Raw genomic sequence first — 12504 nt, 5'->3', positions numbered from 1 at the left:
GGAACAATCAGAGGCTCAATATAGATGCAGCTTTGAGTAGTACAACAACAAAAGGGTCAATATAGATGCAACTTTGAATAGTACCTTTTTGTTATTGCCGTCGTAGGCAACACCGCCGCTCCGGTGGCGGTAGTCTCACCCGTGCTATGTGAAATGGCTATTCTCAAATTTGAGTGTCCATTGAAATCCTAATTCCTAACTCTTGCGAGACTTGGGTACTAGGTAGTGCCGTTGAGTGACAAGTGCCTAGGGAAAGGGAGCCAGTTTAGAGGCATATTGTGGAGACGTGATGTTTATGGGGGGGATTTTGCAAATCTCATCATTTTCAATATTTATGCATTGCACAAGATTCCTCATGAAAAGGTGAATCTAATGATACCAAAATCAATATTTTTTAGATTTTATTTAAATGCTCCATTTGAAACAATTCAATTTTTGAGGCATTTTGAAGCATTAGAGACACTCAAGACCCAATAATGGTACACTTTTCAGCAAATCACAACATGACACATAAGCAAGATTCTTGAAATATGCCAAATTTTTTGCCTCTAAATTGGGGGTGGATATGTATCTAACTTGGAGGCCAAAAAATATCGTCTCTAAACTGGCTCCCTTACCCTAGGTGCATCCAATAGGTCACGGCGCACGCACACGCTCCATTTATTTAACCGAATCTCGAGCGCCTGTGGGTAGTCTACAAAATATCTAAAATGAAAGCGAAAAGAAATTGATTTCTTTAGAGAAAGTGGAACGTCACGGGTGTCTGCCCTCCCTCCATTTGGTCTCTCTCTCTCTCTTCTCTCGTGTAACTTTTCTCTCACTCGAGACTCGAGAGGCAGGGGGATTCAGGGAAAGTCTCGTTCAAGTTACGTGTACGGTCTGCTCCTTGCTCTGCGTCTAAAAGCACACAGTACAATGGAATGGCCCGCTCATGCGCTTCATGACAATAGCCCTCCCTCAATCACCCAGCGCAGATTTGTACTTTACGGAACCGTAGTCACAGAAGGACTCTAGGTAGTAGTCTGTTTCTCTCTTTCCCTTCTTCCTTTAAGCCCATCGTCTTCAGTACAGCTCGCAGAGCTCGCCAAGGCGGGCGGCCACACCCACATTCCGCAGGACTTTGCTCCCAGCTATGGTGGACGGTACCCCTTCTGCAACAGGGGAAGAAGAGGAAGCGCCTGCCCAGCAGCATACCCCGGCCACTACCCTTGCCAGAAAATGGTTGGGCTTCGTCTCTGCCCTTTGGGTGCAGGCCATCTCCGGCAACAACTACACTTTCGCCAATTACTCTGTTGAGCTCAAGGCCATCTTGGGCGTGAATCAGGTCCAACTCAATGGCCTGAGCTCTGCGAAAGATGTTGGCAAGGCCTTCGGTGTTTTTGCTGGCCTCCTCTCGGACCACCTCCCTCCCTGGACCATTCTCTTGATTGGTTCTCTTGAGGGCATGGTCGGCTATGGTGTGCAATGGCTTGTCATCAGCCAAAAGATACAACCACTCCCCTACTGGATGGTGAGTACCTCTAAGTGCATGCATTGTGAAAGAGTACCTGAGTGCATTGGTAGTTTTGCAATTTAAAACTGAATTGGACACCTAAGAAGCAAATTTACTCTGTTTTTGTGCTTAGAATGTGGTTTTTTATTGAATCATGCTTCTACAGAAAATATAAAAGACTGGCATGGCTTGCATATCAAGAGCTACTTAATTCTGGAATCGTGTGAATCTGGAATCATTCACACGATCATTGAAGAAAGATATTGAGCTGTCAATGCAGCATTCTGATCCTTGTTTTGCATTTATTGCAGATGTGTGTAGTGATGTGCATGGGTGGTAACAGTACTACCTGGATGAACACTGCTGTTCTTGTGACATGTGTGAGGAATTTTCAAAGGAACAGAGGCCCTGTGTCCGGTATTCTTAAAGCATATGTCGGCCTTAGCACAGCAATCTTTACGGATCTATGCACATCCCTCTTCACCGGTAATGCATCTGCCTTTGTGCTGATGCTAGCCCTTATCCCCTTGGGAGTGTGTGTCGTGGCCATGTTCCTACTCAAGCCTGTGGAATCTGAATTTAATGTGGGTAAGGAGCACGAAGAGTCCCGCTGCTTTACCATCCTCAATTGTGTAGCCATTGTGTTGGCACTCTACTTGCTAGCTTATGATTTGAGTGGCATAGAGTCAGAGCTTTTCTCCAAGCTCATTGCGGGTGGCCTTGGCCTCATTCTTGTTGCCCCTGTTGCATTGCCTATCTATCTACATGTCAAAGTTGCACGAGGGAAACGACAAACAACCTTGAAGGAGCCTTTGTTGACGAACAGAAAGCAGGAGGAAACAAAGGAAGCAGCGATAATCAAAGATGCAGAGAAGGTTGCTCCAGCAGGAGGAGGCCAAGACGGATTCAATGTCTACAATGGCAAAAAGAAGATCGGGGATGATTTTACAGTAGTGGAGGCATTGAGAACTGCCGATTTCTGGCTGCTCTTCTTCTGCTTCTTATGTGGAGTTGGCACAGGTATGGCAGTGATCAACAACATGGGGCAAATAGGGCAGTCGATGGGGTACTCGAGTGTGTCTATCTTTGTGTCACTCATCAGCATATGGGGATTCTTTGGGCGTCTAGGTTCCGGGGCACTGTCAGAGGCGTTGATAAGGTGAGAATTTATTTTCTGCATGGGAAAGTGAGCAATTGTGATTGCGTATTGACATGTGGGACATGTAGGAAGACTGTTTGAATGCATGTGACTAAGGATCGGTTAGTTTGTGATGTATGATCATCCTTGAGCATATATTTGTGTATGGATTGGTTTAGTGATGCTTGGTCTTTTTGATACAAACCAGGTGGAAAGCTGTGCCACGACCAGTTCTCTTGGCGGTGTCACAGCTAGTAATGGTGCTAGGATATGTGTCATTGGCAGTTGGGGCAACAGGATCCCTGTATGTGGGAAGCATTGTCGTGGGTATTTGCTATGGGGTGCGGCTGGCAGTGTCGGTGCCAGTGGCTTCCGAGATGTTTGGGTTGAGAATCTTTGGGCTGATGTATAACTTGCTAATTCTCAACTTGCCACTGGGCTCATTTCTCTTCTCAAGCTTGTTGGCAGGATTCCTCTATGACTATGAGGCTGCCAAAGAGGGCTCGTCCACTACGTGCTTGGGCTCCCATTGCTACCGTCTTGTGTTCTTGGTTATGGCTGGCATATCGGGGCTGGGATTTGTCCTTGACTCAGTTCTTACACTTCGCACTCGGCCACTCTATCAACGAATTCAGCGCTCCAAGCGTTGCAAGAGCTAGCCTTTGTATACTAAAAGCAGGAGAGTCAGCTCTTTCTTGGGCATCGTTACATATAACTTCATTAATGCGGGATTTCTGTAATATCAAAGAGGTCCATGCGAATAGCTTGCATTACATTAACCATACAGGGCAGAATGATGCCTTGTACCCACTGGTTCTACGATTGTCTGTCTTCTCTTTTTGAAATCTAATGAATGGTCCTTATGGTTACTGTGTGTTGAATAAGTTATTTTGCTGTGTTTTACAGTTGTTAGCTCTCAGTATCTGTATTTGGATGAAAATGAGCGAGCATTGCATTAGTTCGGTGTAATAGAAAGGTACATATGCATACTTGCCATTGGCTCGTGTGTATCTTGTGAGGAAAGGTTCATGTAACTGAAAGGTTTACTTTCTGGCAGATGGCTCATATGACGATTATACATAGTTATCAACCGCTGTAAGGAAAGGTTTTATCCTGTGCAAAGTAACCATATCAAGTGTGTGTTAAGAGAGTAGCATAGCCAAAATGCTACCAATCCGGTAACAGAGCTAGCAAATTGACCAATAATCTTCACTATTGTTCTAGCCTAAGGAGCAGGGTATTTGTTGTCATTCAAAGAAACCCTCTACTTTTGTAACAGATTGCTTTCCCCTTTGTGCTACAGGATTTTTTGAAGAATTGTCCGATTGCAAAGGAATTCCAATGTCTAAAATGACTATGTGGGCCATCCCCTTCTTGTGACTCATGAGGGCTGTGGAGAGATGAAAAAACATGTAGCCTTAGAACCAGAGGGTTGCGGCCTTCGCTCAGCACAAGGCGAGGATGTGTGCTGGCTGGCCATTGTGCCTGAGAGATTGAGCATACGGAGAGCCCAAATGGAGAATGTGGGGGCAGCGAGGATGCCACTGTGGGTAGGAGAAGCAGAGAGCATGACTGAAGGGAAAGCTCACACAGCATTTTCATTGGCCCAGCCATTTTTGCAAGGGCTGGCTGGGGACATGGGGTGCTAGCCCTTGAGCCACCTCGGGATTCAGCAAGCGGTCCGCCTAAAAGTGATTTCCACATCAAAAATCAAGGAGCCTTCTGTCCTGGTATTCAATTATAGGACGGAAAGAGTGCCTGCCCATAGAAGCACTACAATCGCATCTATAAGCAAAAGGGCTGTCGAATGCAGGCGAGCTACTTTCCTATGGTTATGCACTCCCGTACACCTAGCCTACAACCGGTTGAAAGTGTCGTTGGTGCCTGACTGTGTACACCGCTCGGTCATTACTGGCTTCAAAAATCAGGATGACCGCTTGCATCCGGTTTCGGATGCGACTTAGTGTTTTAGAGGGTGGTCCAACGACCCTCCACATTGGAGGCGAAACCTGCTCCGAGATTAACTGAGCAGCGTGTTCAACAGGTGTATGGGAGGGGCCTTCTCATAGGACTGCTAGCGGGATTTTTAATGGGGCTTCCTTCTCTCACACCCCCTCCCGCACACCTGCTGAACACGCTGCTCAGCAGGTTTCGCCTCCAATGTGGAGGGTCGTTGGACCACAATCTAAAACACTAAATCGCATCCGCAACCGGATGCGATCAACTTGATTTTTGAAGCCAGTAATGACCGAGCCTTGTACACAGTCAAGGCACAAGTGACACTTTCAACCGGCTGTAGGCTAGGTGTATGGGAGTGCATAACCATAGGAAAGTGGATCGCTTGCATTCGACAGCCCTTTTGCTTAGCTGCGATTGTAGTGCTTCTATGGGCAGGCGCTCTAAGTTTATATTAAGCATGCAGCTTTGAGGTTAGACAGTGGAAACAGGAATACGGTGCCTTTAGTACTCTAAAAAGGCTGGGTTCAGACGGGGCGGCGGAAGAGAGAGAGAAAGGGGCGTGCCTCCTCCATGGCAACATCTCATTGGCTGGCAAAAGCAAAGGTCTTTCCGGACCCACCATTTCATGAGCGACCCTCCCACCCTCGGAAATGAGGTACTTCCACCCGAAAGCGGCACATCTTCAGCCACGTAGGAGATTGGTGCAATTCCAGCCATTGATTTGGTGTTGACCACTCAAACTGCTCACCCTCCCTCCACTTTGTGTGAATTCTATGGGTGGCGGAACAGGAAAATGCATTGTACTACCGCCGCCCCCTCTGAACCCACCCTAAAAGCATTGGAAGTACATGGTGCGTAGAGTGGGTGGGAAAGGTGGGCGGTCCCTTTAAAGTTTAGGCTTTTTACACTTTCCTGTAACAAGTACTCTAAAACATTGGAAGGACATGGTGCGCGTACCATGAGATTAACGGTCTTAAACAACATGCCGACATGCGTCTGCTTGAAAGGGTCCGCACATGATAGAGAAAAAAGCCGCTTGTGTCTCGGAAACGCAGAGCAGGCAGCGAGATTCGCACCGCAGCGTCGAATGTGTGAAAGTAAAGACTGCTTACACAGTTTGCCGGTGCGGGTCTGATTTTGCCTGTAGATTGCAACGTAGTGTGAGCGAAATTTTAGCTCTGCAAGGGGTCTTGTGCGCAAGAAGGGCACGGCAGCATGACTCCCAAACCATTCCTTCTTTCTAATTTGTGCAGCGCTTGAAAATAGATGTGAGCATGCTGGGATATGAATTGATTAAAACTAATCTCGGGATCTCCAGATTAGTTTTTATCCCGAATAATCAACGATCCAATTAAGTGACGGGACATCTTTTGCACGGAGACCATTGATCCTGTGGTTGAGACCATAAGCGGGGCGCTCTCTCTCTCAAACACACACATATGTTCATTCGAGCAAAATTGAAGACATATAGGCCTATGTTCACCTGAGGGAGAATAGGATTGACAAAGAGTGTTACACATGAAAAATTAGAGAGGAGCTGTGCTGGTGGCAACTACAGCAATTGGTTGGAAGTGGGACTTGGAGAGACGGGAAAATTGCTCTCGTTCCAGGGGCTAGGAGGCTGTTTCAGCCGCGGCCCTTGCTGGGAACCATGGCTCTTTCTGGGTCTCCTCCCTCCTCTCCTGTTCACGAGAAGTTAGTGATTTGTGCTTCCACATGTACCAACTGTCTAGTTCATGCAAAAATGCATAAGTCCCGACAAGGAAAATGCAGAGCATGAGAAAAGTGTGAGAAAAAAGATCTGCAAAGCTAACGGTAGAGAAAGAGACACATCCTAATTGACAAGAAGGAAGGGCAGTGCCAAGTGGGCAGCAGCTAGAATAAACCCGAGAAGGCAAGCCGAACAAACTACCAGACCTTCACCTCAAGGAGATTGTGTGTCTGCCATGATGGCCGTCGATGATGGTTGTCATGCATTCACAAGAGACAATCTCATTGATCTTTACGAAGCCCAGAAGCAACCTCTAGCTGCCTCTCGTAGGCTACAGCCTACCCTCATCGGGCCTCACCTCATCAAGGCACGTCCGGACCGCCACCATCTTTACAGTGCCAAGCAGGTACGCAGATTGTCTCACTTTTGCCACACTAATTATAAGCTATTCACTTCTGTGCTCAGGTAAGCCACTCCCCTCCCAACTTTCAAGGACGCAGCTAAAGATCATGTTTTCTATCACTTCGCTCCCACAAAACACCTCCCCCCCTTTCCTGCTCATATACGCCTCATCTAGGTGCCTCCTCAAGCCCTTGTCTGCGAGTATACACTCACCCCCACACGCACATCCCCTGCTCTTATCCGCATTAATGGCGGACAATATTCCATTGCCAGCAGCCGAAGAAGAGGAGCTGCAAACATGTCGACACTCCTCACCCTGTGCTCTAACAAGCAAATGGTTTGGCTTCGTCTCTGCCATCTGGGTGCAGGCCATCTCTGGTAACAACTATACCTTCGCCAACTATTCGGTTGAGCTCAAGGCCATCTTGGGTATCAATCAGGTTAGGCTCAATGGCCTCAGCTCTGCCAAAGACGTTGGCAAGGCATTTGGTGTTGTTGCTGGCTTCCTCTCCGATTACCTCCCTCCTTGGACTATTCTCTTGATTGGGTCTCTCGAGGGCATGCTTGGATATGGCGCACAATGGCTTGTCATCAGCAGGAAGATAAGGCCACTTCCCTACTGGATGGTTAGTACCACCTTCCTGTGCATGCATTCTAACGAGAGTGCATAAATATACAGTATGCTTATTAGAACCACTTGTCAAGTAAGCACTCTTCTTTTTGATGAAACAGAAAGGCACATTGTTTTATAAAAGATATCAGATAGGTCTGCTGCATGGCATTACATACATAATAATTTGGCTACTATCTTCCTGACCATGCGCAAAAAATGCTTACTCTGTGTGCCAGAATGCTTCATCTCTGTTGAATGGCATTACATGGTTATCCCCATTTGACCTTAGAAACAATAATAGGCATGGCCTTCAGCTTTGTTTGTATAAGCTAAAACACAAGATGCTCAAGGAGCATGCTAATTCTGGTTCTCCATTATGATATGAGCTTTGCAGATGTGCATTGTGTTGTGCATGGGCGGTAACAGCACCACCTGGATGAACACTGCTGTCCTTGTGACGTGTGTGAGAAATTTCCGACGGAACAGGGGCCCTGTATCTGGTATTCTCAAAGCCTACGTTGGCCTTAGCACGGCCATCTTCACAGATCTATGCACTGCCCTCTTTGGAGGTGATGCAGCTGCCTTTGTGCTGATGCTGGCCCTCATCCCCTTGGGAGTTTGTGCTGTGGCCATATTCCTACTCAAGCCTGTCGAATGCGAACTTGACATGGTTGGGGAGAGCAACGAGTCACACTGCTTTTCTGTGCTCAATTCTGTAGCTATTGTGTTGGCACTGTACCTGCTTGCTTATGATTTGAGTGGCATAAAGAAGGTGCTTCTGTCCAAGCTCATTGCTGTAGGCCTTTGCATCATTCTAGTAGCGCCCGCTGCATTGCCCATCTATCTGCACTTCAAAGTCATGCGACGGAAAAGACAAACAACCTTGAATGAGCTTTGGTTGAAGCAGAATGGAAAGGACCTGGAACAAATGAATGCAGTCGAACATAGGGGTGCAGAGAGGATGACGACAACAGCAGGAGAAGAAATGGTACATAGGGATGTGGAGGTGTCCAAGACACTGGAGGAAGTAATGGCAAACAGAGATGTGGAGGAGGTGTCCACAACAGAATGTGAAGCCATGGGACATAGAGAATCCGAGGAGGAGTTGACAGCAGAAAGAGGAGAGATGGCACATGGAGATGTAGCGGAGTTGCCTAATAGAGAGGGAAAAGCTACGGTAGATAAAGATGTAGAAGGTGTATCCACAATGGAGGGTGAAACTATGGGACATAGAGAAGCAGGGATGGTGTCCACATCACAGAGAGAAGTGCCTATACATAGAGGTACCCAGAATTCCACACCAGAGGGGGAGGTGATGGTACACAGAGATAGGGAGAGGGTGTTAAACACAACAATACATAGAGATGCAAGGGTGTCCTTGAGAGAGGGAGAAGGAATCATACATAGAGATGTGGAGAAGGTGTCCACAACACTAGAGGGATGCCCAGGAGGGGTAAATGCCCACAGCTATGAAAAGAAGATAGGTGATGAGTTTACTGTGTTGGAGTCAATCAAAACAGTTGATGTCTGGCTGCTCTTCTTCTGTTTTTAATGTGGAGCTGGCCCAGGATTGGCAGTGATCAACAATACGGGCCAAATTGGGCAGGCATTGGGTTACTCGAGTGTGTCTATCTTTGTCTCTCTCATCAGCATATGGGGGTTCTTTGGGCGATTAGGTTCTGGGGTACTGTCAGAGTATTTGATAAGGTAATGGTTTTATCGTCGTTACGCACACCCATGCTACCTTTCACCAGTTGATCTTACAAGAACAGTTTTGGCAGCGTAATGTTTCATGCACATTGACATGTGCAAAGATGTCTTTGATGCATGCCATTGATTGGATGTAGGATGTATCGTAAAAATGATTTGTAGGTGTCATTGTTGAGCATAAGTTTGTGTGCATTGGCGCTTCTGTATGATGGTTTTCTTGTGTGTTGCAAACCAGGTGGAAGGCAGTGCCACGGCCAGTCCTATTGGCAGCATCGCAGCTAGTGATGGTGCTGGGGTATTTGATCTTGGCAGCGGCCATGGCAGGGTCATTGTACATCGGCAGCATTGTGGTGGGAGTGTGCTACGGGGTACGGTTATCAGTGTCAGTGCCGGTGACATCTGAGATGTTTGGGTTGAAAAAATTTGGGCTGATGTACAACTTGCTCATTATCAACTTGCCAGTGGGCTCTCTCCTCTTCTCAAGCTTTCTGGCAGGATTCTTGTACGACTGTGAGGCTGTGAAGGATGGCTCGACCACGACGTGCTTGGGTGCCCATTGCTACCGTCTTGTGTTCTTGCTCATGGCTGCCATGTCTGGAATGGGATTTGTGCTGGACTGTATTCTTACACTTCGAACACGCTCTCTCTATCAACAGATTTACCGCACCAAACATTGCAAAGGGTAACCTAGTGAGCCATAGGTAGGCTTTGTTTTCAGTCACCATCATCGATATTACTGAACCCATCTTAAAAAAATTGAGTTTCTTTGAGAGCAAAGGCATCAGGAAAGGAACCTCCTCAGCTGAGGACGATGGTTCGCGTTAGCGTTCAAAGGCAAACATGGATATATCACCAAGCGTGAGGAGCTTATTGTGAACACAGAGGGGTATCCCTTTCCAAGCCAATCCAAGGGGCACAAACTAACTAAATCTGGCTCCCCTTTCCCCAATCCCACACCCCATATACAGACACACAAACAAATAATGAAAATGGCAAAATATTCCAAATTACATAGAACGATGAAATTGGCAAAAGTTCATAATGCATGTCATGCCTACATTTCTTTTTTATTGGTCGATATGGATTGCTAACAATATATCATGAAGCCTATGAACAGAATTTGTTATGGACTCCAACATGCCCACAAGATCAGTGATGATGAAACAACCTAAGGAGCTGATTCCGACAAAGCATAAGTTGATTCCTAAAGACCTGCTCTACAGAAGCAAATGGACAATTAACTCAATCTCAAGAAACCACACCTTAGGCCTCCATTATCTAATGTCTAAATTATGGTCATACAGTCAATCAGGCTTTGTAAGCTCTTTTAAATGCAAACATTCAATTAAATCGTGGCACAAAAGCGTGACATACCCCCAGATGCATGTAGCACCTATACACAAAAAGTTTTGGACAAATTCTCACAATAATTCCCACATTGTGACTTACCTCAACATCATGAGCATCTGTGAGGGAGGCACCGCATGCCTAGCTAGGTACGATTGGGGGCAGGGGACCACCGGCCCCCATACAAGGCCTGTGGTCCCCTGCTCCCAATCGTACCTAGTTAGGTATGTGGTGCCTCTCGAGCAGAAGCTCATGATGTTATTCACTGTATGAAAAACACTGGAAAAGACTCCATTTTCCTACATGAGAAAATTTCTAAATCTTCTTGTGCTAGTGGGTCTTTATAGTGTTTTCAACATTACCCACCAAGTCACAAGTTATACCATTGTTAAACCCAGAGTAGAAGAACTGTGCCTTCATCTTATCTACTCCTCCTACCTTCTTCTTTTGGCTTTTTGGTGCCCAGAATTGATCTCTCTTCATAGCTTTTTGGGGCAACTTTTAACATTAGGTGATGTTATGCTATAGAATTAAGCATCCAAACTAAAATTTTTTGCAAATTGGCAAGATGTGAGAATTGTTCCCTTGCATTTTTTACAAATTTTTCTTCCTCTTACCCTCATTGAAACTTGCTAGTTTGAATTTTCAGCCGACTCTAGGCTAATCTGAAGCAAATCTTTCCCGTCCTTGTGCAACGACGAGCTCTGGAATGCTAAAAGAATTTTGGAACATTGAAAGTCCTCTATGAAAATTTCTAGCGAATTCAATTGGCTCTTTGGGATTAACTTATAAGGTCAAAGAGTCTAAATCTCATGGTCATGAGTGATCTTTTTGTTATGGACATCAATAGGCTACTAATTAACATGAAACCCTTTTAGTTTTCTTCCTTCACAACTCAAGAGTGAGTTCTTTTGTTGACCTAACTATCACTATATAGACACTTTTTACCTATAATTTTGGATAGTCTTATAGAGCAATTTGCTTATTACTACCTAATTAATTTAACCTTAGATTTATGGTTCTTCTTGTAAAATAATGTAGACCACTACTACGTCAGCTCCTACGGGGTCGACTCAAAACAATTCCCCCCAACCTCTAGGTCGCGGGTATAACATTGTGCGAACAATCCCAAGAGACCTCAAAAGATATTCTATTGTAGCAAGTCTTGAACTCTAGACTTGATATGTGAGAGAGAGGTTCCCAATGGAAGTCTTATTTTATTTGCTATGATATCAACCCGAATCCTGCATCAATTTTATTGCTATGGAATCGCCATGGTCTCGCATGTGTAGAGTTGTTACTATAGTAGCAAGGCAACGATGCCTCTACATAGCTGCAGACACAATAGGCTTGATTAGTCCCGTGTTGTAGCGCTCACAACATAAATGCTAAAGATACCTCTCAATACGAGAAATAAATTAGATGCCACGCTCCTGTGATATGGACATGCCATAGGAGCGGCCGCAAGAAGCATTTTAGGTCCTAGGGTAATCGCACATTACTGAGCTCAAATCTCTTGACGCTAAGGCTGCATGAGTTTGGCACCCATCAATATTAAGCTGCTAGAAACAATATTATGCATGGCCTAATATTAATTTAATATATGACGAGTCCCAATCTCACAGTCATGGGGCTAACATGAATTTAAACCTTTTTATTGGCTTCCTTCAAGAGTTCTTATCGCTGCAACACCTACGGAACCTTCCAAGATTCCTTTAAGAAACATTTTCTAAAAAAAGTGTATTACCTACTACGTTGCACTAATTGCTTATTCCAAGATACATCAAATACCATTCTAGTTCAACATGAAAATAAACATATATTGAATTTAGAGCCTAAGATTAGAGGAAAATTATTATAGATGGTCAACTAACTGCTACATACAAACAAGTAATAACAAAGAGTGGATGTCAATGGCCCATGGGTATTGATCCTAATGTGTCAAAATCTTGAAAGACGACAAGAGAGAACATGATTTCAACTCATACACATTCTCCTGATGTTGGTGAAAAAGTGCTTCTCTTCAAATAGTTTAATATTCATGCAACATTCTCCTTATCATCTATCTATACTAATAGATAATGGGGGAGGGGATTCCCGTTCCCCCCCGCCACGCGTCAACCTGTGAGGGC

The 12504-nt window shown here is 45.4% G+C and overlaps 1 protein-coding gene and 1 pseudogene across 2 annotated transcripts; both read left to right on the top strand.

Moving 5' to 3' along the window:
* Positions 1 to 974: 974 nt before the first annotated feature.
* LOC147438286 (Major facilitator superfamily protein) lies at positions 975 to 3499 on the top strand. The gene is made up of 3 exons (XM_086487581.1): positions 975 to 1510; positions 1804 to 2651; positions 2839 to 3499. Exons 1-3 carry the CDS (start codon positions 1133 to 1135, stop codon positions 3287 to 3289), a joined length of 1677 nt encoding a protein of 558 aa, XP_086343707.1. The 5' UTR covers positions 975 to 1132; the 3' UTR covers positions 3290 to 3499.
* A 2144-nt stretch (positions 3500 to 5643) lies between these two features.
* On the top strand, positions 5644 to 10490 carry LOC147438285 (protein NUCLEAR FUSION DEFECTIVE 4-like; annotated as a pseudogene). Its single transcript, XR_015184966.1, has 3 exons — positions 5644 to 7328; positions 7710 to 9022; positions 9261 to 10490. The product of XR_015184966.1 is annotated as a protein NUCLEAR FUSION DEFECTIVE 4-like (transcript).
* Positions 10491 to 12504: the final 2014 nt, after the last annotated feature.

The sequence above is a fragment of the Adiantum capillus-veneris genome, chromosome 17 (assembly GCF_014529385.1).
Source record: "Adiantum capillus-veneris isolate H3 chromosome 17, ASM1452938v2, whole genome shotgun sequence".
NCBI classification, from domain to species: domain Eukaryota; kingdom Viridiplantae; phylum Streptophyta; class Polypodiopsida; order Polypodiales; family Pteridaceae; genus Adiantum; species Adiantum capillus-veneris.
This window is presented reverse-complemented; position numbering and strand designations above follow the sequence as displayed.